This window comes from Rhineura floridana, chromosome 1 (assembly GCF_030035675.1).
Source record: "Rhineura floridana isolate rRhiFlo1 chromosome 1, rRhiFlo1.hap2, whole genome shotgun sequence".
NCBI classification, from domain to species: Eukaryota; Metazoa; Chordata; class Lepidosauria; order Squamata; family Rhineuridae; genus Rhineura; species Rhineura floridana.
The window spans coordinates 275,777,795-275,800,801 of record NC_084480.1 but is presented as its reverse complement, the minus strand read 5'-3'; the positions used below and the strand labels follow the sequence as shown (position 1 = coordinate 275,800,801).

Below are 23,007 nucleotides of genomic sequence, written 5' to 3'. Positions count from 1 at the left end.
CTTCTTGTTGAATAAATGGTACAGTATAAATTCATCTTTTCCAAACTGATGAATCCTCAGGCTAGTGCAAAAAATGTTTAAGAGAACTTGAGGCTGAAGTTGTATGTTAAGAATACACAAAACTATTAGATTTATTTTTAAATAGCCTTTTAGCTGTTTGATATTTTGATAGTATATGGCATAGTCCAGCTCATGTTACTACCAGTGATCATGTGCTATTAAGCATATTTCAGAGTCACAGGAAGAATTTATTGTTGCTAGTAAAAGCTTTGAGGAATATTTTCACCCTGAGTGTTCCTATAAGTCTCCTTTTATGATCATTTAAAGTATTTTTAAAAAGGTTTCACTTAATATTTACACCCCAGAATTCTTCCTCTCTATCCGTACATTCCTGTATCTCCAACTGGCTTTCTGATATTTCTTTATGGATGTCTAATTGTCATCTTAAACTGAGTATGTTCAAGATTGAATTACTTCTCCTAAGCCTCTTTCTCATTGGCCACGTTCTCTGACAATCATATCTCATCTTAATAAGTTGAGATACAAATAGACTTGTAGCCAGGAACCAAACCAGAATGTCTTCAGTTGCACCTGGACTGGGAAACAACGATACATGGCTTGAGAACAAGCAGGATATGAAGACATGGTTTGAACTTGGTTTCATATCCTGGCTTGTTCTCAAGCTACTAACTAATTTCCTTGTTCAGTCATAACAGATTATACTTAACTGAAGTTTTCTGAACATGGCTATTGACTAGGGTCCGTTGATACTCAAAACCACAAACCCGACCGAAACTTATAACTGAAATGAATACACAGTCTATGCATGCATAAAACTTTGTGGTTTTGAGTCATGTATTTTTTCCTGTGTTCCACTGGGTCACTGCTGAGCAAACAGAACCAGGTTTGAAAGGTTCCAGTGAAGGTTGATGCAGGCCAGAATTTGGCATGATGAACCCTGATAAGATCCCCTGATTAACAAGTATCACCTCAACTTCAGTCACAAATTGAAATGGAATGTGGTCTAAATTCACTAATAGACGAAAAACCTTGTGGTTTAAGAACATACCTATAGCCCACAGATATTTATATCCAACTTTAAAAAGCAGGGAAATTGGGCAGCTATAGTGAATGCACCAGGGGAGCAGGAGACCTGACCTCCTCTCTCAGATATTGTACTACCCTGCAAATTTGTGAAAATGCAAAGTCAGTTTGGGTTGATCTTCCACAGTCCAATCTACTTTCTGTGAAGCTTGGAAGAATTTGGTAACATATGCCTGTGAGCATATGGTGAGTGGTGGCAACACCTGCCATATCCAAAGATGGAGAATTACATTTTTGTATGTTTATTGGTGGTGTTCTTACTTTGCTTCTTTCCTGTTTTACTATTGTTTCTACAGAGAATCTAATGTAGAAAATTTTATTTCCCTCATTATTCATCCTAGAAACCTATATGAAATTTATTTTTATTAATTTCAAAGCCTTTTTATTGGTCAATGTCATATGATAGTGAAGACAGCTTTCTGTGTTTCAAATTGGAGGTTATGTTCTGTTTCTATTTTGGGTGCATTAACAGTTGAATCTGAAACTGCAGTCTGATGTAAAATCAGACTAATTACAATATGTTGCTACTTAAGCAATGACTCTAACTGTTGGAAAAAACAAACTTGGCCTACCCAAGATGCATATTTTCAGCCTGCTATGTTTAAACCACTCCACTTAAGAAAAGGTGAGCATGGTCAATTAAAAACATAGAGCACACCTGGAATTTTGCTAGAATATATTTTACCTCCCACTGTTTTATCTTGTGCAAAGTGAGACACTCCTCATGTCCACTGGAAACTCTTCTGCAGAACAGTCAGTGCCATCATTCCACAATTGTTTTTTGAGTTTTTTTAGAGTTGCAAAATGTTGCTGTAGTTCACATATTCACAGAAACAGAAGCAAAAGAAAATGATTTACTATAGGAAACTACTAAAATTGCAAAGTAAATCAAACATATTTAAAGTAACTATCTGAACTATGAGACCCAGTGTGATGTAGTGCTTAAGGTGTTGGACTATGACCTGGGAGACCAGGGTTCAAATCCCCACATGGCCATGAAGCTCACTGGGTGACCTTGGGCCAGTCACTGCCTCTCAGCCTCAGAGGAAGGCAATGGTAAACCACCTCTGAATACCGCTTACCATGAAAACCCTATTCATGGGGTTGCCATAAGTCAGAATCAACTTGAAGGCAGTCCATTTCATCTGAACTATATCAACTGTTTTAATATTGTTGCTTCCTCCCTGCTAAAACAAGATCAACACAGCACATGTCTTGTTTCTATTATTTGGGCTGATTGCAGGTGTTGCCACTACTCCCCATATGCTCAGAGGCACATGTTACCAATTTCTTCCAAGCTACACAGGAAGTGGATTGGACTGTCAAGACGAACCCAAATGGTGTTTGCATTTTGACAAATTTGTAGGGCGGTACAGTGCAGGGGGAAGGAGGGGATTAGAAAGGAATGGGGATGGGGAGGGAGGGGCAAAGAAAGGGTGCGGGAAGGGGCAAGAGGGAGGAGAAGGGAGGGTGAATATGATCATTTGCATACTTTTTGAGTTTAGTGGGATTTATTTCTGTGCAATCATGTTTAGGATAGGTGAAACTGAGCTGGGAGAGAGGAGGAGATTTGCTGGGTGGGCACTGGGCAGAGGGGAAGCCCCTTTTCTTTCCAAAAGGAAAACATTGTGAACAGAATCATTGCTTTTCAGCCTTTCCCCCACCTTTTTATTCTACAGCAGGCACATGTGGCCTCCCACCCAAATTTAAACCAAAGCTGTCCCTGGCCACATCCACACCAGACCTTTATTTCACTTTACACAGTCATGGCTTCTCCCAAAGAATCCTCTGAAGTGTAGTTAGTGAAGGGTGCTGAGAGTTGCCCAGAGATGTGCTGTTCCACTCACAGAACTTCAGTCAGAGCAGCTGACAGTTAAACCACTCCGGCCACTGGAGCTTTGTCAGGGGAATACGAGTCTCCTCTCAGCACCCTTCACAAACTACACTCCCCAGGATTCTCTGGGGGAAGAGCCATGACTCTCTCAAGTGAAATGAAGGTGGGTGTGGCCTAGGGCTGTGGAGTCGGAATCGGAAGCAATTTTGGGTGGAGTCGGAGTCGATAGAAATGTACTGACTCTGACTCCGGCTTCAAAATAAATTTTGATTGACAATTTTTTAAAAATATAAATTCAAAATGTCAAAGAAGCTTCCCATGAAGTCAGCTGTAGTTGAGCATTTCACCATAACTCAAGATGGAAAACATTTTGTGTGTCAGTGTATGACACAGGACCCAGATGAAGACAAATGCTGTGATGCCAAGATCAGCGCATATTCAGGCAGCAATAAAAACGCTCCTATGAGAGCTTCCAATTTAAAAAGACATTTACAGCCCTTTCCAGGGCTGTGGAGTTGGAAGCAATTTTGGGTGGAGTCGGAGTTGGACAGTAGAAAACTAGAGGAGTCGGAGTCGAAGGTTTGGTGTACCGACTCTACAGCCCTGGTGTGGCCCCCTGATTAGCCACGCCCAGCAGCTGTGAGTCTGGCTTTTAGAACACTGACAGTTGGTTCTTACTGAGCATGCTTCATGTTGTCATTGAGTTCAAGGTAAAGTTTCTTCAATTAATTAAAAATCAGCCGGGCATTTTTTAAACTGCAGAAGATGATGGTCAGTGGGGCAAGGTCAGTAATAGGATTACAGGTACTCAGTGAACACAGCTGATTTTTAATTAATTTCAACAAATTATGACAAACTGACAGAAAAAAGTTCAAAAGGGGTCTGGTTTTTCCCCTCTCTTTTTACACTTTGAACTCTCGATTATGACTCTTTTGTGTATCGCCATAAAAATTTAGAGGGTTGCTAAGCAAGCGGTTTTGAGTTCAGGACTATACACTTCTTAATGTTTTGTTTTGAAATGAGCTTATGGGAAGGATCAGAATGGCATGGGGGGCATTTTCAATTTAACATTGCAGAATGCAAAAAATCCACACTGGCTATAGTATACAGCCACTCTCGTGGCTGAATAATCAGCAAGCTTTTGATATAGACCAGGCTTCTGCCTGAATAACTGCTGAATTATCTGAAGCCCCTACTATGGGTCTGTGAAGAAGAGCTGATAAGCCGAGTTGAGTCATAGTAGGTTGTAGCAAAGCAAACTTATCTCTACCATTCTGCCTTGTAAGCAGCCATCGACTCGAAGACTTCATGTGTGGTTGGCACCCCTATTGGACAGACTGTAGAAGCAACTATTCTGTGGGAGATAGAATTGCATCAAGAGCAGTGAGGCTGAGAGAGAATATTTGTCAAATTTAAAATATTCTAATTTTTATTATTTTCCCAAGCCTAAGCCTCCTATTGCCCATCCCTATTCCCGAGCCTTTATAAAGAGGAGGCTAGTCAGATAAAATTTGGAGTCTGTTTAAAATCTGCTTTCTGATACATTGCAACATGACGGGGGGTGGGGGTGGATAGTATCTATTGCATAGAATTTGGCCCCAATTTTGTATGAGCCCCATAGATACTATTGCATATTCAGAAAGAAAGTGCCTTCCTTCTGTCCTCTTAAATTGAACTAGCAAAAGGGAAATTACCAAACTGCAGTTTGGACCATTGCTGCCTCTCCGCAAACACCGGCACCAGCTTTGACGGGTCCAGCACAACTCCTGATCTGTACCTCTTTAGCCTTTTATTTCACCACTCTTCTTCTGCTGCCTTTATATTCACTTAGACTTGGGAAAAGAATATTATTACTCATTATTATCATTACGCATAAATTCAGTTGGCCTGAGGTCTTCTGTACTCTTAAACAAACCCAGCATTTTGTACCATATAAAGGGATGTTGCAGATCCACACCATACATTTAATTTAAAGCACATCCAACTTACATTTAAAGCACATGACTTTCCCCAAAGAATCCTAGGAACTGAGCTTTCCCCCTTACAGAGCTACAAATTTCCATCACACTTAACAGAATACATTCCCCATGATTCTTTGGGAGAAATCACACCCTTATATTTATTGGATTAAAATTTCTGAACAAGAAAACTTTCCTAAATTCCTATGAAAGTTTTTATTTTGAAGCCGGAGTCGGTACATTTCTACTGGTAAAAGGCCCTCCTAGCCACTGAGGTCACCTGAGCCTCTAGTGACAAAGCTGGATCTAGGAGCACCCCCAGACTACAAGACTGCACTTTCAGAGGGAGTATAACCCCATCCAAAGCAGGCAACTGACCAATTATCCAAACTCTGGAACCACCAACCCACAGCGCTTCCATCTTGCTAGCATTCACATTCAGTTTATTGGCCCTCATCCAGCCCACCACTGAGTCCAGGCAGCTGTCCAGTGCTTGCATGGCCTCTCCCAATTCAGATGTTACAGATGGAAGCAATACACTGAAGAACTCTATAAAGGAGATGCAAGGATGACAGATTAATTCACGGAAGAGCCATATGATGAAGAACCAGAAATTTTAGAATGCAAGGTAAAAGCTGCTCTTACAATACTTGGAAGAAACAAATCGCCAGGAACAGATGGCATACCAATAGAGTTGCTACAAGCTACTGAGACTGAATCTGTCCAAATTTTGACAAAAATTTGTTAAGAAATAGGAAAAATTAAACAATAGCCCACAGACTGGAAGCATTCAATATATATTCCAATTCCAAAGAAAGGGGATCCCAGGGAATGCAGTAATTATCGAACTATTGCCTTAATATCCCATGCAAGTAAAGTAATGCTCAAGATTCTACAACAAAGGCTGTTACCATATGTGGAGCGAGAAATGCCAGATGTCCAAGCTGGATTTAGAAATGGAAGAGGCAGCAGAGATCATATTGCAAACATACGTTGGATAATGGAACGGATCAAGGAATTTCAGAAGAAAATCACCCTGTGCTTTATAGATTACAGCAAAGCCTTTGATTGTGTAGATCATGAAAAACTATGGAATGCTTTAAAAGAAATGGGGGTACCACAGCATATGATTGTCCTGATGCGCAACCTATACTCTGGACAAGAGGCTACTGTAAGGACAGAATATGGAGAAACCAATTGGTTCCCAATAGAAAAGGGTGTGAGATGGGTGTATTTTATCACCCTATTTGTTTACTCTGTACGCAGAACATATCATATGAAAAGCGGGATTGGACCAAGATGAAGGAGGTGTGAAAATTGGAGGGAGAAATATCAACAATTTAAAATATGCAGACGATACCATACTACTAGCAGAAACCAGTAATGATTTGAAAAGAATGTTGATGAAAATTAAAGAGGAAAGCACAAAAGCAGGACTACAGCTGCTACAAGAAGACTAAAGTAATGACAACAGAAGATTTATGTAACTTTAAAGTTGACAATGAGGACACTGAACTTGTCAAGGATTATCAATACCTCAGCACAGTCATTAACCAAAATGGAGACAATAGTCAAGAAATCAGAAGGCAGCTATGACTGGGGAGGGCAGCTATGAGAGAACTAGAAAAGGTCCTCAAATGTTGTATCACTGAACACTAAAGTCAGGATCATTCAGACCTTGGTATTCCCAATCTCTGTGTATGGATGTGAAAGTTGGACAGTGAAAAAAGCAGATAAGAGAAAAGTCAACTCATTTGAAATGTGGTGTTGGAGGAGAGCTTTGCACGTACCATGGACTGTGAAAAAGATAAATAATTGGGTGTTAGAACAAATTAAACCAGAACTATCACTAGAAGCTAAAATGATGAAACTGAGGTTATCATACTTTGGACACCTAATGAGAAGACCTGATTCACTAGAAAAGACCATAATGCTGGGAAAAACAGAAGGGAGTAGAAAAAGAGGAAGACCAAACAAGCGATGGATTGATTCCATAAAGGAAGCCACAGGCCTGAACTTACAAGATGTGAACAGGGTGGTTCATGACAGATGCTCTTGGAGGTAGCTGTTTCATACGGTCGCCATAAGTCATAATCAACTTGAAGGCACATAACAACATCAGTGTGCTGCAGACACCTCGCCCAAAATCTCCTGATGACAGCTCTCAAGGGCTTCATATAGATGTTAAACAGCATGGGGGACAAGATGATGCCCTGTGGCACCCCACAGCATAACTTCCAGGGGGCCGTTTCCTACAGTGTCCCCAGTGGAGGATTGTTTCATGTTGGGGGCATTTGTGGAAAATTAAAATGGTGGCTACCTTACACCATTTGGAAAAGTTACTGCCAGTTGAGTCCAATTTTTAAGGGAGCGGGGGACATCACACTGCCATAAAATAACACCTTTTCATTTTGTTTTATAGTAACACTACACTGGCATAATTATACTGAGATAGGAAAAGGCTAATCAGAGGGGGCTAGCCTGAGGGCTCCTTCAAATTTGGAAGTGGGCCTGATAATCCTGATTTATTAAACAGAGCTGATGGAAGCATTACTGAGATAATGTATGAAGTGCTTTGAACACTCAAAAACATGATTTGGTTAGTAGAAAAGAGTCTCAAGCTGCAACACATGACAAAAGCCCTCTAATAAGCACTGACTTCATAGGAATTGTGGCTTTGTGGTGAACAAGTCAGTTCATAAGATCCTTGGATATATAGTAGCTGGTTGAAATTCCTATATGTGTCAGCTCCCTGGCTGTGGCCAAGCAGCTGCCTGCAGCTGCCGTACTCTGAATGCTGTATTAAGCTTTTTCTCTTTTTGCATGACACTTCACATTATCAAAATAGTGGGCGTGCTGCATAATAACTTAATCCTATATTTCTTGGCAAGTATGTACAACTCACTAGCCATAAGGGAACTGATCTATACGCAGACATGTCCAGTACCAACCATACACCCAGTGGTTGTATGACTTGTCCCAGAATTAACATCTCATTTTGTCAGGATAATTGGTTAAAAATCAGCTTCTTTCAAGAAGTGAAATCTCATGGGTCTTCCTTCTTTCAAATACAATGATGGTTCAATTTCTTACCCTCCCTTCACCATAAGATCGCAGGGCAGATTACAACAATTTAAAATTCAATATTAAGAACATTTGAAAAAAATTAGTCACAGGAATAGGGTGGGTGCTGAAAATGTATGCCTCAGGTGTCAAAGAACAGGGTAAGGAGGTGTGTTTTCAGTATAAGACAGAAACTATATAATGAAGGTGCCAGACACACTTCTGTGGGAAAGGAATTCCACAACCTAGGAGTTGGCGCAGGAAATGCCCTCTCCCTGGCCACCACCTCCTGAACTTCTGAGGGCAGTGAAACTACCAAGTGGTCCCCCTTTGCTGTTCATTGACACCTGAGAGGGTGTATAGGGAAGGAAGTGGTCTTTCAGAAACGTGCCTCAGTCAGTTTAGGGTTTGTATTACTATAGTGAATGATGCACTTTTTAAACAAATTAATCATTGTTTTCTGTTGTGAATTTTTTTGCTTTGCAAAACAGTGGGGAAACATATTTTCTTGGTAGTGTGTCATCTGGCTGCATGCCAAGAAGTATATGACTAATGTTTTCAGCTTGGAGACCATTTGTGTTCTTAAAGTAAATATTCCAGTTTTGCTCTTGAAAAGTGCCAAGGAAATTGCAAAATGGGAAATGTCTTTGAATATTTTGCCTCTAATCTTTTTATGTGCATGCATGTGCTTGCAATGTAACTTTTCATTGTGTTTTCCAGTAACCTAATACTGGCATAATTATTTTTATGGTTCCATAGAGATACACTGCTGGCTGTTGCCGGCTGCCAGTTTTTCACAATAATGTCCACATTGGACTCACTTCCCCTCATTGTATATTCAAACTTCTATGCATTGATTGTGTTTATTTTAAATTTTGTATAAGCTGTCCTAGAAGCTTCAAAATCTTTACCAAAATCATCATGCCGCACAAAAGATCTTCAGGGCTGAAGTTGTACATTTTTGCACAGGACTGTTCTCATACTTGCCCATGGTTACAGATTGTGGCTAGAAGCAAGTAGGGTTGTATAAGTTGTCAATTTCTGCTTCTCTCACCTTCTAATTTTTCCAGTGTTTAAGTTCATTTTGATACATTTCCACATCAGTGAATTTTTTTTAAAGCTCCTCATAAAAGCTAGTCGTTTTAGGGTTCATTTGCCCTAATATAAACTTTTTATATGTAGAGTTGCCTAATATAACATTTTTGCAAGTCATGTTCGCTAATATAATGCATTTTGTACACATTTTTTGGTTGGAGAACTGCATTGCAAATGCAAAGGTGCATTTTGAAGGATAGCTATGTTTTGGTTTGTATATTGTTTCAGGAAGTATGAATTAGGTAGGCTTGCCTTAAAATGTAAACCAAATTGAATTTCTCTCCCATCCCTAAGAGCAAGTTGTCTTTCGAATTGGTATTACTTTGTGAGAAAATTTCTGAAGAGTCTAATTCACCCAAATTTATAATAGGAGTCACACAATAGCTATGGTCACATTGTTAGCTAGGTTTGTTGTTGGCTCGGAAATACTGGCTTGTTAGAGAGCAGCAAGCCTCTTGTTTGGGCATCATGGAAAACTAAGCTTGATTGCTTCTTCTGCTTAAGGAGGGAAATGACAGGCTTGTAAATAATTTGAATAGAGTGAGTAAATACAGATTATGCTCTATCTCCAGCGCTCTTTCAGCATTCAAAAGTATCCATGATGCAGCTCAAACCATGAGTGCAGGTGCTGACCCCACCCCTAATGTTGCTGTGTGTGCTGGTCCTGCCTCCTCATTTACCAACTTTGTTTGCATTGAGCATGAAGGTTAAGAAGCAGTTTCTAATCACTTTTTGGCTGTATGCAGACTCCACCTGCAGGCTTTCATGCTCAACATGCAAAAGGTTGGAAAAAAAGGAGACAGTTCTTTTCAACACCTGAACACCTTTCTCATAATACTAGAACTTTAGGTTACCCAATGTAATTGATCATCACTAAGCTCAGAAAAGAGAAGAAGAAATATCCTTTCTAACAGCACTTGTTATCTTTTGGAATTCATTGCCACAGGTCATGATGTTGGCTTTACGCAAGGACTAGAGACAAATCAGACAGCAGGTCTACAAATTGCCATCAGCCATGTCAGCTGAATAAAACCTCCATATTCATAGGCAGTGTGGCTTTGAATACAAGATGCTGGGTATTATATATAACAGGAGAAGTACCCTCTTTATGCCTTCCTTATCGGGTTCTTGGGAGGCATCTGGCTGGCCACTTTCTATATGTGCTAATATAAGCTGCACTGTAGACAGAAGGCTCGCTTCTAAGCAGAGACTGTTTTGAATAAAATCAAGTTTCTAAGCTTCATGTTTGCAAAGAAAACCTGAAGACATGTTAGCATATTCTGAATAGATATCTTAAGATAGAAGAGCAGAAGGTAAGGAGCCCTCCAGATATTGTTGGATTCCAACTCCCATGAGCCTCAGCCAGCATGACCAGTGGTCAATGTTGATGGGAGTTGAGGTGCAATAGAGTCTGAAGGACAACAGGTTCCCCACCCCTGACACAGAGGAAGGAAGTTCCAGAATTGAGGTAGGGTGCTGCCCACTGCAAACACTTCTCTGTGTGCCCTTGTAGCTCTTTTTTGACATGTGGATGATACTTGACAATTTGAAAATATCTCTAGGAAAGGAAATGAAGTTTCTGTCTCATGCCTGTAAAGCAAAGTGGTAGTAATGTAAGTCAGAGTGGCTAAATAGAATTGGATGCCTGGAGGCTACATCTGCCCCGTCTTTTAGAATGATGTAAATGAATTGCAAGAAATCTAATAATCCCTTTTAATTTTTCAGGCAACCAGCATAAAGCGTGAAATGACCTTCACAGCATTTCAGCAGGAGGAGCTAAAAAGTGACCTGAATCAAAAACTGTCAGACCAACAGTTTTTTCTGTTGGCAATGAAGGAAGAGGATTCAAAATCAGCAGACACCAAAAAACCTGGCAGAGGCCATGAGCATGAAAAAGAAAGCACTCGTTCCATCTGCCTTCTCGAACAGAAGCGCAAAGTTGTTTCTTCAAATATTGATGTGCCTCCTGCAAGGTAGGGAAACCTGTGAAGCAGTAAAGAGTGGCAAAATTGCTGACCCATTTCAAGCAATTGGATTTCTGATATAAGCTTATATAGTGCTTCCTACAAGTTGAATACAACTGTCTTAGATGGTTAGTGGTCAATTTTGGATATGGATCTTGGAGTCCCAACTTAGCTATAGATTCACTACACAGCCTTTGGAAAATCATTTGCCATTTCAGTCCTCTCACTGTAAAATAGGAATGCAAAGTAAGAAATTAAAACACAATATAAACCATACATGAGTTTTGCCAGCAAGGAATATGTTAAAACAGAGATCTTATACACATATGGCTGGTGAGAAAAAGTTCTTAGATGGCTGTGCTGGCTGTGGCTGATAGGAGTTGTAGTCCAAAACATCTGGAGGCCACCAGGTTGGGGAAGGCTGCCCTAAACTCTACTCTGATGTCTGATTGAGATACAATAATTTTAATCTGATGAACCATGATTTATTAAACAGAGAATGAGAAGTGTGTCTGTGCTTCTATTTTAATTTCTTCCTTTTCTGGCATGGCGTAATGGAATACTTTTGAGGCACTTATTAAACCAAAGCTTTTCTGTTAAATCCAGAATGGAAATCTCTGTTTCTACACCAGATATGAAACCAAGATCTGATCCTACCAAAGACAGGCATGGAAGGGAGGTGCTCTGGCAGATCTCGTAATTGCTGTAGGTGAATGAGATCTGAGAAATATTTAAAGATGAAAGGAGAGATGGGTGACATGCAATGGTTACCTGTCTCCAGGACAGTGTCTTCAACCTTGGGTTTCCAAATGTAACTCCCATCATCTACTGTCAGCTTAGCCAATGGTCAGAGATGATGAGAGTTGTAGTCCAGCAACATCTGGAGGACTCAAGGTTGAAGAACGGTGCTCTAGGAAGCCAGAGTGAGGAAAAAATATTTTCTGAGTTTTCAGCATGACCTAAAAGTCTGTGTCTGTGTTAGAATTGCTCTTACTATGCTTTCTTTAATATGTTTTAACCCTTTTTTTAAAAAAATATGTTTTTTAAGCTCTTTTAAAAAAATGTTTTTAACGTTGTTTTGTTTTAATGTATTTTAAGGTCTTGTTATGATGTTTTAAAGTGTTTTTAGCATTTGTTTGCCGCCCTGGACTGCTGCTGGGAGGAAGGGCAGGATGTAAATCAAATAATAATAATAATAATAATAATAATAATAATAATAAAAGTATACAATGATGGCTATGGCTGGGTGCAGGGTGCCTGGAAATGGTTCAGCTGTTTATTTGAGAAGGTTAGATGTATTCCTGATAGTTTAGCAGAGATAAATCTATATGTTTATGATTACTGCTCAGAACATCCAACCAGCCTTCAGGCTTACTTTGTTCCAGTAAGTCTCAGGCTTATTCATGCCATGTCTACTTCTCTTAGGTTCTAGGAACCTTCCTTTTACAGTTCAAAATAAAAGATTTATGTAGCTTTAAAGTTGACAATGAGGACATTGAACTTGTCAAGGATTATCAATACCTTGGCACAGTCATTAACCAAAATGGAGGCAATAGTCAAGAAATCAGAAGAAGGCTAGGACTGGGGAGGGCAGCTGTGAGAGAACTAGAGAAGGTCTTCAGATGCAGAGATGTATCACTGAACACTAAAGTCAGGATCATTCAGACCATGGTATTCCCGATCTCTATGTATGGATGTGAAAGTTTGACAGTGAAAAAAGCACATAAGAGAAAAATCAACTCATTTGAAATGTGGTGTTGGAGGAGAGCTTTGCACATACCATGGACTGTGAAAAAGACAAATAATTGGGTGTTAGAACAAATTAAACCAGAACCATCACTAGAAGCTAAAATGATGAAACTGAGGTTATCATACTTTGGACACCTAATGAGAAGACCTGATTCACTAGAAAAGACCATAATGCTGGGAAAAACAGAAGGGAGTAGAAAAAGAGGAAGACCAAACAAGCGATGAATTGATTCCATAAAGGAAGCCACAGACCTGAACTTACAAGATCTGAACAGGGTGGCTGATGACAGATGCGACTGGAGGTTGCTGATTCTTAGGGTCACCATAAGTCGTAATCGACTTGAAGGCACATAACAACAAAGAGTGTCCACTTTTATTAGATATGGCAGAGGTTCCATTTATTATTTTTATCTCTTTCATTTATGAATCACTTTCCATAAAACATCCCAAAGTGATTTAACAATAAAAACAACAATAAAAATAAAAGTAAATTAGGCCTGCGCTTATATGGTTCATTATGCGTACTGGTTGTGACAAGTGAATTCCTTGTACAACTACTGCTGTGGGGAGGTTCTTTGGTGGGATCTGCTGAGGCTTCCCCCAATAAAATGATACTTAGGTTGAGTTTTTCCACTATGAGGAATGGTTGAACTACTGATTCCTTGCAATATGGCCATGCTCGTTATTCAGAACGAAATAAACACATAGGGTGACATCCAGTGATGCCTGTCCGGTTGAAGAATTGGACTTCTGGTCTCTCTCTTTTTGTCCTCCAGCCCCCCATGTTCCCCCAAAATTTGCTCCGAAGAATCACCCAAACCTTCAGAGCAGATTTGGGGGGTGCATGGGGAAGAGAAGGAAAAGTCCCATTGCGTGAGCAGATCTCCACTTGCACTACATTGGATTTCACCCATAGTCTTGGGGGGAGGGGTGCAGAGTTCCAGTTGAACTGAGCTTTTTGTAACAACACGTTCCAACAACTGGAAAGGCGTGCAGTACAATTCAGGGTGACTATATACATTATCTTTTCCATTGCAAAAATTGCTGATTTGGCCCTTGTAAACAAAACTTACTTTGTCTGTGTAAAATTTTAAGTTAAATCCCTAGTATTTTCAGTTAAACAGTTCTCTGGTAGCAAAGGTGGAAAAGACTTTAGAGAACTACCAGATAGAATAGGCAATTTTTGGCCTAGATGCACAATAGTCCAATGTATGTCACTTTCATATATTCATTTCCTACATCAGAAAAATCATGCACATTATTTATACAGTATATTTATATACTGTTTTTCTACAAAAATGTTTCACAGTGCTTTACTTTTAAAAAGTTAAAAATATTATTAAAAAAACAATATGCAAAAACTAGTTGGAAGCAGCTAAATCTGGGGAAAGATTAATACCATACACTGGTGCAGAAAGAGACTTTGTGCCAATATTCATCCATTCAGAAGTTGTTTTGGTTTCCATTCATAAAAAGAGTAATACATTTTTTTAAAGTTTGCTGGGTGGTTTTGTTTTTCTTCACCATTTGCATGAATCTTTTTTCAAACTATTGTCCTCCATAAAAGGTGTATGATAGAAGCATTCGTATAAAACCAAGAGGCAGAGCAATCTAAACCCCCTTATGCCAGGCTGGGAGGCGGGGGTTGATTGAGTGGAGGCATCCCTCTGCTCAGCTTTTTCAGCTGAACCAACTACTAACAGCTTCCCCCTTCTGGTTCTAATCAGGCACAAGGGTGGTATTCCCACAGGTAGAAAAAACCAGAATGGACTGTTCCAAGGATGGGGGATGGTGGTCAACAGGTCTGGGATCCACAGGTTGCCAAGCCTGTCCCACTGCTGTCCCTGGCTAGGATCAGACTTGATCCAGACACAATTGCAGCACCAGCCTGGAACTGACACAGATATCAGATCTGATTGTCTTCCCCTTTTCCACCCCGGTCACTGTAAGTAGTCGGGCTGTAGATGCAGCAGTGGCTCCGCAGGGCCATGCCACCAGCGAGCAGGGTTTGGATTGCACTCTACCGTAGCTTGTAGAATATGAAATCACTGCTTGCAGCTTTCTAAGAATCTTTACAAAATCGATAGCTTCTGGAACACCTTAAATCTATATGATTCCCCCGAGTCAATATTTTTTCCCTGAATCTTAGTACTGACTACTGTTTCATTTGGAAGATTATCCTGGTTCAAGCTTACTCTGTGGTGGGACTGTGTGTTCTCCTCACTCTCCCTCCTTTCCTTCTTCCCCTCTCTCAGTGCTTGCATTGGGCAATTAACAAAAGACTTATAAAATATATTTACCGTAAGTGTATTTGCATTACTGTAGAAGTCATTCTGCTTAATGGTGCTTTTTGAAGTATGCATAGGGACTGCAAAATACGAACCTTCCCCAGAGTTTGAGGTAGTTGCACCCATGATTTTGTTCTGGTCATTAGTTAGTATAAAAGCTTGCTGTGTAAATGGCTGGAAGTCGTGGTGCTGGTTGGAACTTGCTTGAATCTGCCTCAGTCCACTCTTTCATAAATCAGTGAATGATTTGAAAACCTCTTGGAAAAAGCTTTAGAATTTGATTCCCTTCAGTAATTGCTCAGTGCTGTGGCAATCATTTGGGAGTTAGTAATGAAGGAAAGCAAATGAAATAAGGAAGAAAAGGAACTGAAGGCATAAGAAAAAGTAAAATATTTTTATTTTTATATATATTTGTATGCGTGTATGATGCTGTGCAGTAGGCCATTGAAAGAACAGGGCAGTAATGGCTCTTCAGTGCCAGTTTATTTATTTAATTTATTTATTATTTGATTTATATCCTGCCCTTCCAGCAGGAGCCCAGGGTGGCAGTTTAGCACCCTAATTGCAAAGATGCTGAAAAAATTCAAGATACAGCTGTGAAAAACTGGATGCATGATCGCTTAGGAGTCAATTGAAGAGCCCCAGCTAGAGTTTTGTGGGAAATTTCAGAAAGCAAACGATTGTGGTTTATTTTTGTTTTTTAAATGGCAAAGACCGTGATTCAGCAGTATAGCAGGAGCCCATATATTAGAGCTCAATTGTGACAATTTTTAATGGCAGCCCAGTCTCTATAGTAATAGACACCATTTCAGTGCCAGCACCACTCCCTTGCAATAGAAGCAAACCTTGAGAACAGCACAGCCCATTTTTAGGTAAACAGACAAGATAGCCAATTGCACTTGCAGCCACTGTTGTCTGATACTTTGACAGAAGCCTCGAAGGTGGAGTGCCAAGACATTTTTAGTCTAGTAAACTGTGTTTTATATATTTGAATGAAGCCATCACCTAAACCACATTAAAAACTGCAGCACCTGTAAGTAACCAGACAACATTGTGGCTCACATTCTCCTTGCTAACAGTGCCCAATAAGATTCATGGTAGTTTACAATGAAACAGGCTTTTCAGACCAGGGACTCACCTTTAACTCCAATGTGGGACATACTTCTAGTGTTGTTGTTTTATTTTTTTTGCTCACTTTTTCTCTTGCTTGTATTGCCTAGCATAGATTTTTGCACGCTGGCATCTGCTGCATAAATGTCCATCAACGTCTCTTCCATTTTTCAGAACCCCTTTCTTTGCACCCCAGTTTCCCTGACAAGGCATCCCAAAGGTGGAAAAAACTGTTTAACAAAATGGTGGCAGCACCACTGCTAAGAACCCACCTTAAGTGAGCCAGCAAGCCACTAGCTGAAGATAAGCGGTCTTGTACAAAGGCAATAGTAACATGACAGTGCTTTAAATGTGTATCTCTGCTTCAAATCACTCCAGAAATCAGCCAACTTGGACCACACTTGATGGTGATTTTTGTATATCAGCCCATGAACAGAAGGATTGGTAGAACCTGTGATGATGTATCTTGTTTAATTTTCTTTTTAACACTCCTCCACAAAACCTATTTTTCTCTTTGGGTATTTGCTTTTTTAAATGTAGGTGTATATTTGTGGATGAATAAAAATAATACTGTTTTCTCATATGCAAGCATATAAATATAGCAGAACTGGATAGATAATTCTACAAAATAAAAACAGCATCCATCAGGTGTGGATTTTTACTACAACTCTTTAGAATTATTGCCAGTTTTAGGGATATCTCAAGTTAGTCATTACTAACTCAGGTCCATTGGTTTAAGTCGATCTACTCTGAGTATGACTGAGGCTGCAATCCAATATACACTTATCTGGAAGTAAGTCCCATTGAGCCTAATGGAGCTTACTTCTGAGTAGACATTATTGTATTGCAGCCTTAATTAAATATAAACCAGTGCCTTCATGGAAAATGGAAATGGACTGCCTTCAACTCAGTTCCAACTTATGGCGACACTATGAATAAATTTTCATGGTAAGCAGTATTCAGAGGGGGTTTACCATTGCCTCCCTCCAAGGCTGAGAGGCAGTGACTGGCCCAAGGTCACCCAGTGAGCTTCATGGCTGTGTGGGGATTTGAATCCTGGTCTCCCAGGTCATAGTCCCAACACCTTAACCCAGCCTTTCCCAACCAGTGTGCCTCCAGATGTTGTTGGACCACAACTCCCATCTTTCCTGACCATTGGCAATGCTGGCTGAGGCTGGGAGTTGTGGTCCAACAACATCTGGAGGCACACTGGTTGGGAAAGGCTGCCTTAACCACTACACCACGCTGGCTCTGAGATACCATTAAAACAACCAATGGATATATTAACATGCACAATGAATAATAATTGTTGTTGTTGTTTATTATCAGCATGGAACAAATTATGTAATTAACTCTAATAGTACTAAATTGCTTAATTGTGTGCTTAACCTTATTAATTTCTTTGGGATTTGAATTTCCCTAAACTTCTCAAGATTGTACACATAACCTACTTGGTCTTTCTGTGCAACACACAACAAAGCCACTATGAAATAGATGTATAAAAGCAGGTTTACATTAGAACCACTAGGTGTCACTAGAGAGTGTTAACAACTGTAATGTAGCAAAAGAGATTAGGGTAGCTGTCCCACAACCTAAGAAATTGAGAATGTGTATTATAATTGTATTATTACTAGGTTGAATTTGCAGTTTCTTAAGTTTCTTTATAAAGCATTTGAAAAGGTGCTGCATACAATGGGATGGAGATCCTGTCAAACATAATCACAGCAAAGCATAAATTCTATTTTTTATTTAGTTTCCCTAAACAAATTAAAGAGGTGTCAAGTTTTCTGGGCAATAGTTAAGGTTGATGTTTTTCTTTCTTGGTCATGTTTGAGCTATTTTAAAGTGGAGATCACCTTGGTGAAGTTTCTAGAAAAGTAAACGTTTTGTTCATTAAAATAAGCATTTGCCACAACTCAGTGCATGGCTCAGAGCAATACAGATTCCCCTGTAAGAGAGTGAAGTCAATTTCAATAGAGAATTTTATATGGCAAATTCCCTGGGAATAAAATCCTGCTTTTTGTATTCCTCAATGTTTTGATTTTAAAAAAAAACCCAAACCTGTTACCCAGAGAATCCTGCACACAAAAGAAAGCATGTATGCACTTGGAAATCTTGCCCTTTTTCACATCACAGCTGTTGCTTGAGGAAGCACAGTTCAATCCTTTGGAAGTTATTTATACTTGACTGGTCTCATTAACTGCTTTAAAACAGCTGCATTGGTTGCCACATTGCTTCTAGCCCAATGCAGGATGCTCACACTAGTGTTTAAAGCCCTAAATGACTTAGGCCCCAAATATCTGAAAGACAGTCTCCTTCCCAACAGACCCTGTCAGGTGTTGAGATCAGCAGAGGGGGCCCTTTTGGTAGTTCCATCACCCTTGGAAGTTTGGGGGATGGCTTGGGAGAGGGCATGCTCTGTGGTGGTCCCTGAACTGTAGAACTCTCTCCTCACTGTGGTATGTCTGGCAACTTCGCTGTCTAGTTTTAGGCAAAGGTTGAAGACACACCTCTTTATGTTGGCCTTTGACCCCTGAGACGTGTATTTTTGGACCCACTCTATTTTGGGATTTTAGGTTGTTTGTAAATTGTTTTTAATGTTGTATTTTAAAATTGTTGCAACCTGCCCTCTGATCTTCAGATGAAGAGCAGGTAATAGATGATGATAACAATAATAAGCTCCTGGAAATTGCAGATCCCAATATTCAAGACTATACACCTGGGGTAGGCAACATGGTGCCCTCCAGTTGTTGTTGGACTCACAATTCCCATCAGCCCAGCCAGCCAGCATAGCAAGTAGTCAGGGATGATGGGAGTTGTAGTCCAACAACATCTGGAGGTCATCACGTTGGTTTGTTTTTAAACTCTGCTGGTCATAATAAACCAGTTTAGTGATTAAAAAACATTGAGTTGTATCTTGTGCTGTGCCAGTGGGGCTCCACTGGTGCAATGGGACTTCTATTTCCTCTCTTTGCCAACCATCCTCCTAACCCACCAGAGCTGAATTTGAGGGTCTGTGGGGAAGCTGGAAGGGACAGGAGAAGAAAAGCAAGTTCCATTATACTCATGAAAGTCCCTTGTACTAGCAGAGCTACCGCATTGGATATGACCCCATATACTTGGGCTTCTCTGTTGGATCCATTCTTGGAGATGGAAACCTTATTCTTGTAGGGGCCTGTATGCACAAATTCCAGAAAGGGTAGCTGTGTTTATCTGTTGCAACAAAAGCAGCCAGGAGTCCTGTGGCAACTTAAAGACTTATTTATTATGGTATAATAAGCTTTCCATGGACTAAAGTCTGCTTCATTGGATGCATAAAGTGACACTTCAGTTAGTGGGCATATATGCACAAAGCTGTAAAGGAGAAAAATTAATGTGGGAATTAAATGGCAATGAGATGCAAGAAGCACTATTGTATTGCCTTGCCATTCAACCTTTATCTTTAATTGTTCTGTTTTACATCCATGTGTGTATACATGTGTCTACACACACACACAAAGATAGATTCAAAAACAATGCATGTTATAAAAAAAGTTAGTCTCCACATTTCTGTAGCACATCAGCCATCTGTTTTTGATAACAAGGAGAGGCATAGTTTAAAGCAAGCATCCTAAGGTGATAAGGCCAGCCATAAAAAGGAGAAGAGGTCATATTCAAGGACCAGTGCAAGAATCAGTGCAAAGAACGCAGAGGGAGGACTGTGATGTTCCTGCTTATATTGTAAATATGGTAAGTGCTGGTTATGTAGAAGACGTATGGTAAGTGGAGTGAAAGAGGAGGGGGAGTACATGAGCAGTAGAATGCTGGATGATTGGCTGAGTGTTTGAATGGCTGGGAGTATAAATGGAAGAATGACAGTTGAATTAAAGAGATGGATGTTGGAGGTTGAGAGAGGTGAAAGAGAGGTTTTGGTGGTTTTTGGAGGTTGTTGTCGTTGAGAGTGAGTCGGAGTTCTGAGGCAATTAATGAGAAGTAAAGTACATGTCAGAACATATATGAAACCATAAGCTTGTCAACAAAGTAATTAAGTAATCTTGTTATTTCTAATTCTTAATAAATATTTCTTGGTTAAACAAAAGCCTGATTCCTTCAGCTGGGAAACACAAACCAGGGGGGATGGATAGCAAGTAACCAAGGCTGAACGTTGTATCAAATGGTGGCAGCGGTGGAGGAAAAGATATTGTATCCAGCACCACAGAGAAACGCAGGGCTGTAAGCTTCAGTGCAAGAGGCTGCAGGGGGGGTTGGGAATTACCTATACCCATAGACACAAGGTATTGAGATAGCCTGGCAGAGACTAAGGCACAGTCTAAAGGTTATAAGAGATACGTGTTGGGTAGTAAGGCCTAGCAAGGGGATCTTCTGAGAACTGTGCTAGAGCTGTAAAGGGTAAGAAGAAAACCTGATGTTCCTGTCTGCTGGTAGCCACAAGTGAGAGCTTCACGGGTGGTGCCGGGGAAGGACGTCACAAGGACCATTGCTCAAGGAGCGCACACTTCGCACATGGAAGGTCACAAGTTCAGTCTCTGGCTTCTCCGGGTAGGGCTTGGAGTGGCCTCCACCTGAAATCCAAGAGAGCCACTGGCAATCAGGGTAGACAGTACTGAGCTAGATGAACCAATGATCTGACTTTGTATAAGGCAACCTCTTCGCAGCAAGAGAAGCCACCAACAGAAGAGTCAGGATCATAGCACCAAAGAAATCTGTTGCTCCAGGAGAGGAGGTTTAGTGGCCTTGAAGTTATTTACATCTGACTAGAGTCATTATATTCCCATCAGTTCCTAGAGATGGCATAACCATCTTGTAAGTGGATCAGGTGTAGAAACCAATTGTCTGGGTGCTCAAGATCCCATATTCAAGTGTCCATTCATGACCAATAATATTTATGATTATATTTCCGGATTAGGGCATTCAATGCTGTCAAAGATAATTGATTTGTTAGAAAACATTTCTGGGTAGCTCCAGTTGGGGAACCAGTCAGTCCTACTCATCCTTGTGAAGAAAATGTGGCTGTATCTTAGTTTTTGTTATTCTCTTGCCCCCACCTCTTTCCTAACACATCCTTTTTAATATGTGAGTTTATATTCAGTTAGGTTGAAACAAATAAATGGACTCTAATTATGTTTTATTGAAACCTTTAAGGTAAAATTAGGTATAGATCATATTATTCCAGATTTTAAACTCTTCAGTTGATTTCTTAGCTAAGCCTTTTGGTTTTCTTCAGAACACTAAAATAAACATTGCTTCAAAATATAGGTGCTTAGAGTTTAGAGATTCTTGAAACAACTTGTGAACAGATAATTTACTTTGAATAATTCAAACTGCAGCCTGAGTAATTTTTAGTGGTTTTATTGTAGTGTCACATAGCAACATTAAGTGAAAAGTCTTTCAGTAGCTAATATTTGTAAAAGAAAAGAAGAGCTGTCATAATACAAACAATCAACAGAATGTGCTTTTCTGCAAAATTCATTTCGAGAGGGGATATTGGTGTAGGTGTACATTCCAGTAACTGTTTCCCGATAGTGAAACTTGCTACTTCAGTGGTTTTATTCCTTAGGCTGTGTAGACACTATACATTTAATACACATTTAAAGCATATGACTCTTCCCAAAGAATCCTGGAAACTGTAGTTCCCCCTCATATAGCTACAATTCCCAGCACCTTTAAAAGCTACAGTTCCCAGGACTGTTTGTGGGAAGGAATGTACTTTACATACATAGTGAGGAAGATGTTTAACTAGCATCTTGCAGACTATAGTTACTTTAACTTAAATGTCTACTTATTGAGGTAAAAATTAGCATCATATAGTTGGAATAGACCTCAAAGGACATCTAACAGGACACCTTAAGGACCACCTGAGCACTTATATCCCAACCCAATGTCTGAGATCATCCAGAGGAGCACTGTTAGTTGTCCCTGGTGTTACGGAGGCCTGACTGGCCTCAACCAGAAGTCAGGCATTTAATGTCACTGGTCCCATGTTGCGAAACACTCTTCTGGCAGAGATTATGTACACCGCCCAGAGAGCCTTCGGGCTTAGGTCGGTATATAAATTAAATTAAATAAATAAATAAAATTCAGTAGGTATCCTCGCTTTCAACTTTCAGGTGTCTCTTAAAAACCTTTTTTGTGCCAACACCTGTGCAGCTCTTTAAAATGTCTCTTGAGCAGCCACTCATGTTAATTATTGTTCTGTATTGCTTTTAATCCCCAGCCAAAACAGGAGAGTTACTACTGCAGCATCCCTGATAGGTGTCTATGAAGCTTTGGCTAAAAAGCCCTGGGCTCCTTCTGGGAGGGAGGGGTGGCATATAAATTTAAATAAATAAATGAATAAATACCTGTAACAAAGGAGAGACCACCACCTTCCAGTTAGGAAGACAGTTGTTCACAGGGAAAAAACAATAAAACTATAACCAGTTTCAGCTGCTACCTTGGGTGTTATCCAGCTAAACATGTACACTAGTACCTTTCCCTCTCCTCATCCTGTGCACCCTCTAAATATGTTCAGAGTTTTCCCCTGACCCTTCAGAGCAGATTTGGGGGTGGGGAGCAGGAAAGGAAGTTCCATTGCACATGCGCTAGCAGAGATACCACAATTTCTCTTTGATCTAATGTCCAAAGGGAGTGTCCTGTTCACTTCCAATGAGGATAGAACATGTCTCCAACTCTCCCTAAGCCAGCCTTTCCCAACTAGTGGGCCACCAGATGTCATTGGACCATGACTCCCATCAGCCTCAGCCAGCATTGCCAATGGTCAGGAAAGATGGGAATTGTGGTCCAACAACATCTGGTGGCCCACTGGTTGGGAAAGGCTGCCCTAAGCATTCTAGTCCAACCCC

At 40.2% G+C, this 23,007-nt stretch overlaps 1 protein-coding gene across 2 annotated transcripts in view; it reads left to right on the top strand.

The window, feature by feature from the left end:
- ZNF704 (zinc finger protein 704) overlaps positions 1 to 23,007 on the top strand; it is a 90,044-nt gene that overhangs the window by 17,464 nt on the left and 49,573 nt on the right. For both annotated transcript variants that reach the window (XM_061602089.1, XM_061602079.1), the window contains exon 2: positions 10,780 to 11,027. In XM_061602089.1, coding sequence (XP_061458073.1) covers positions 10,780 to 11,027 — 248 coding nt within the window. The remainder of the gene's footprint in view (positions 1 to 10,779; positions 11,028 to 23,007) is intronic.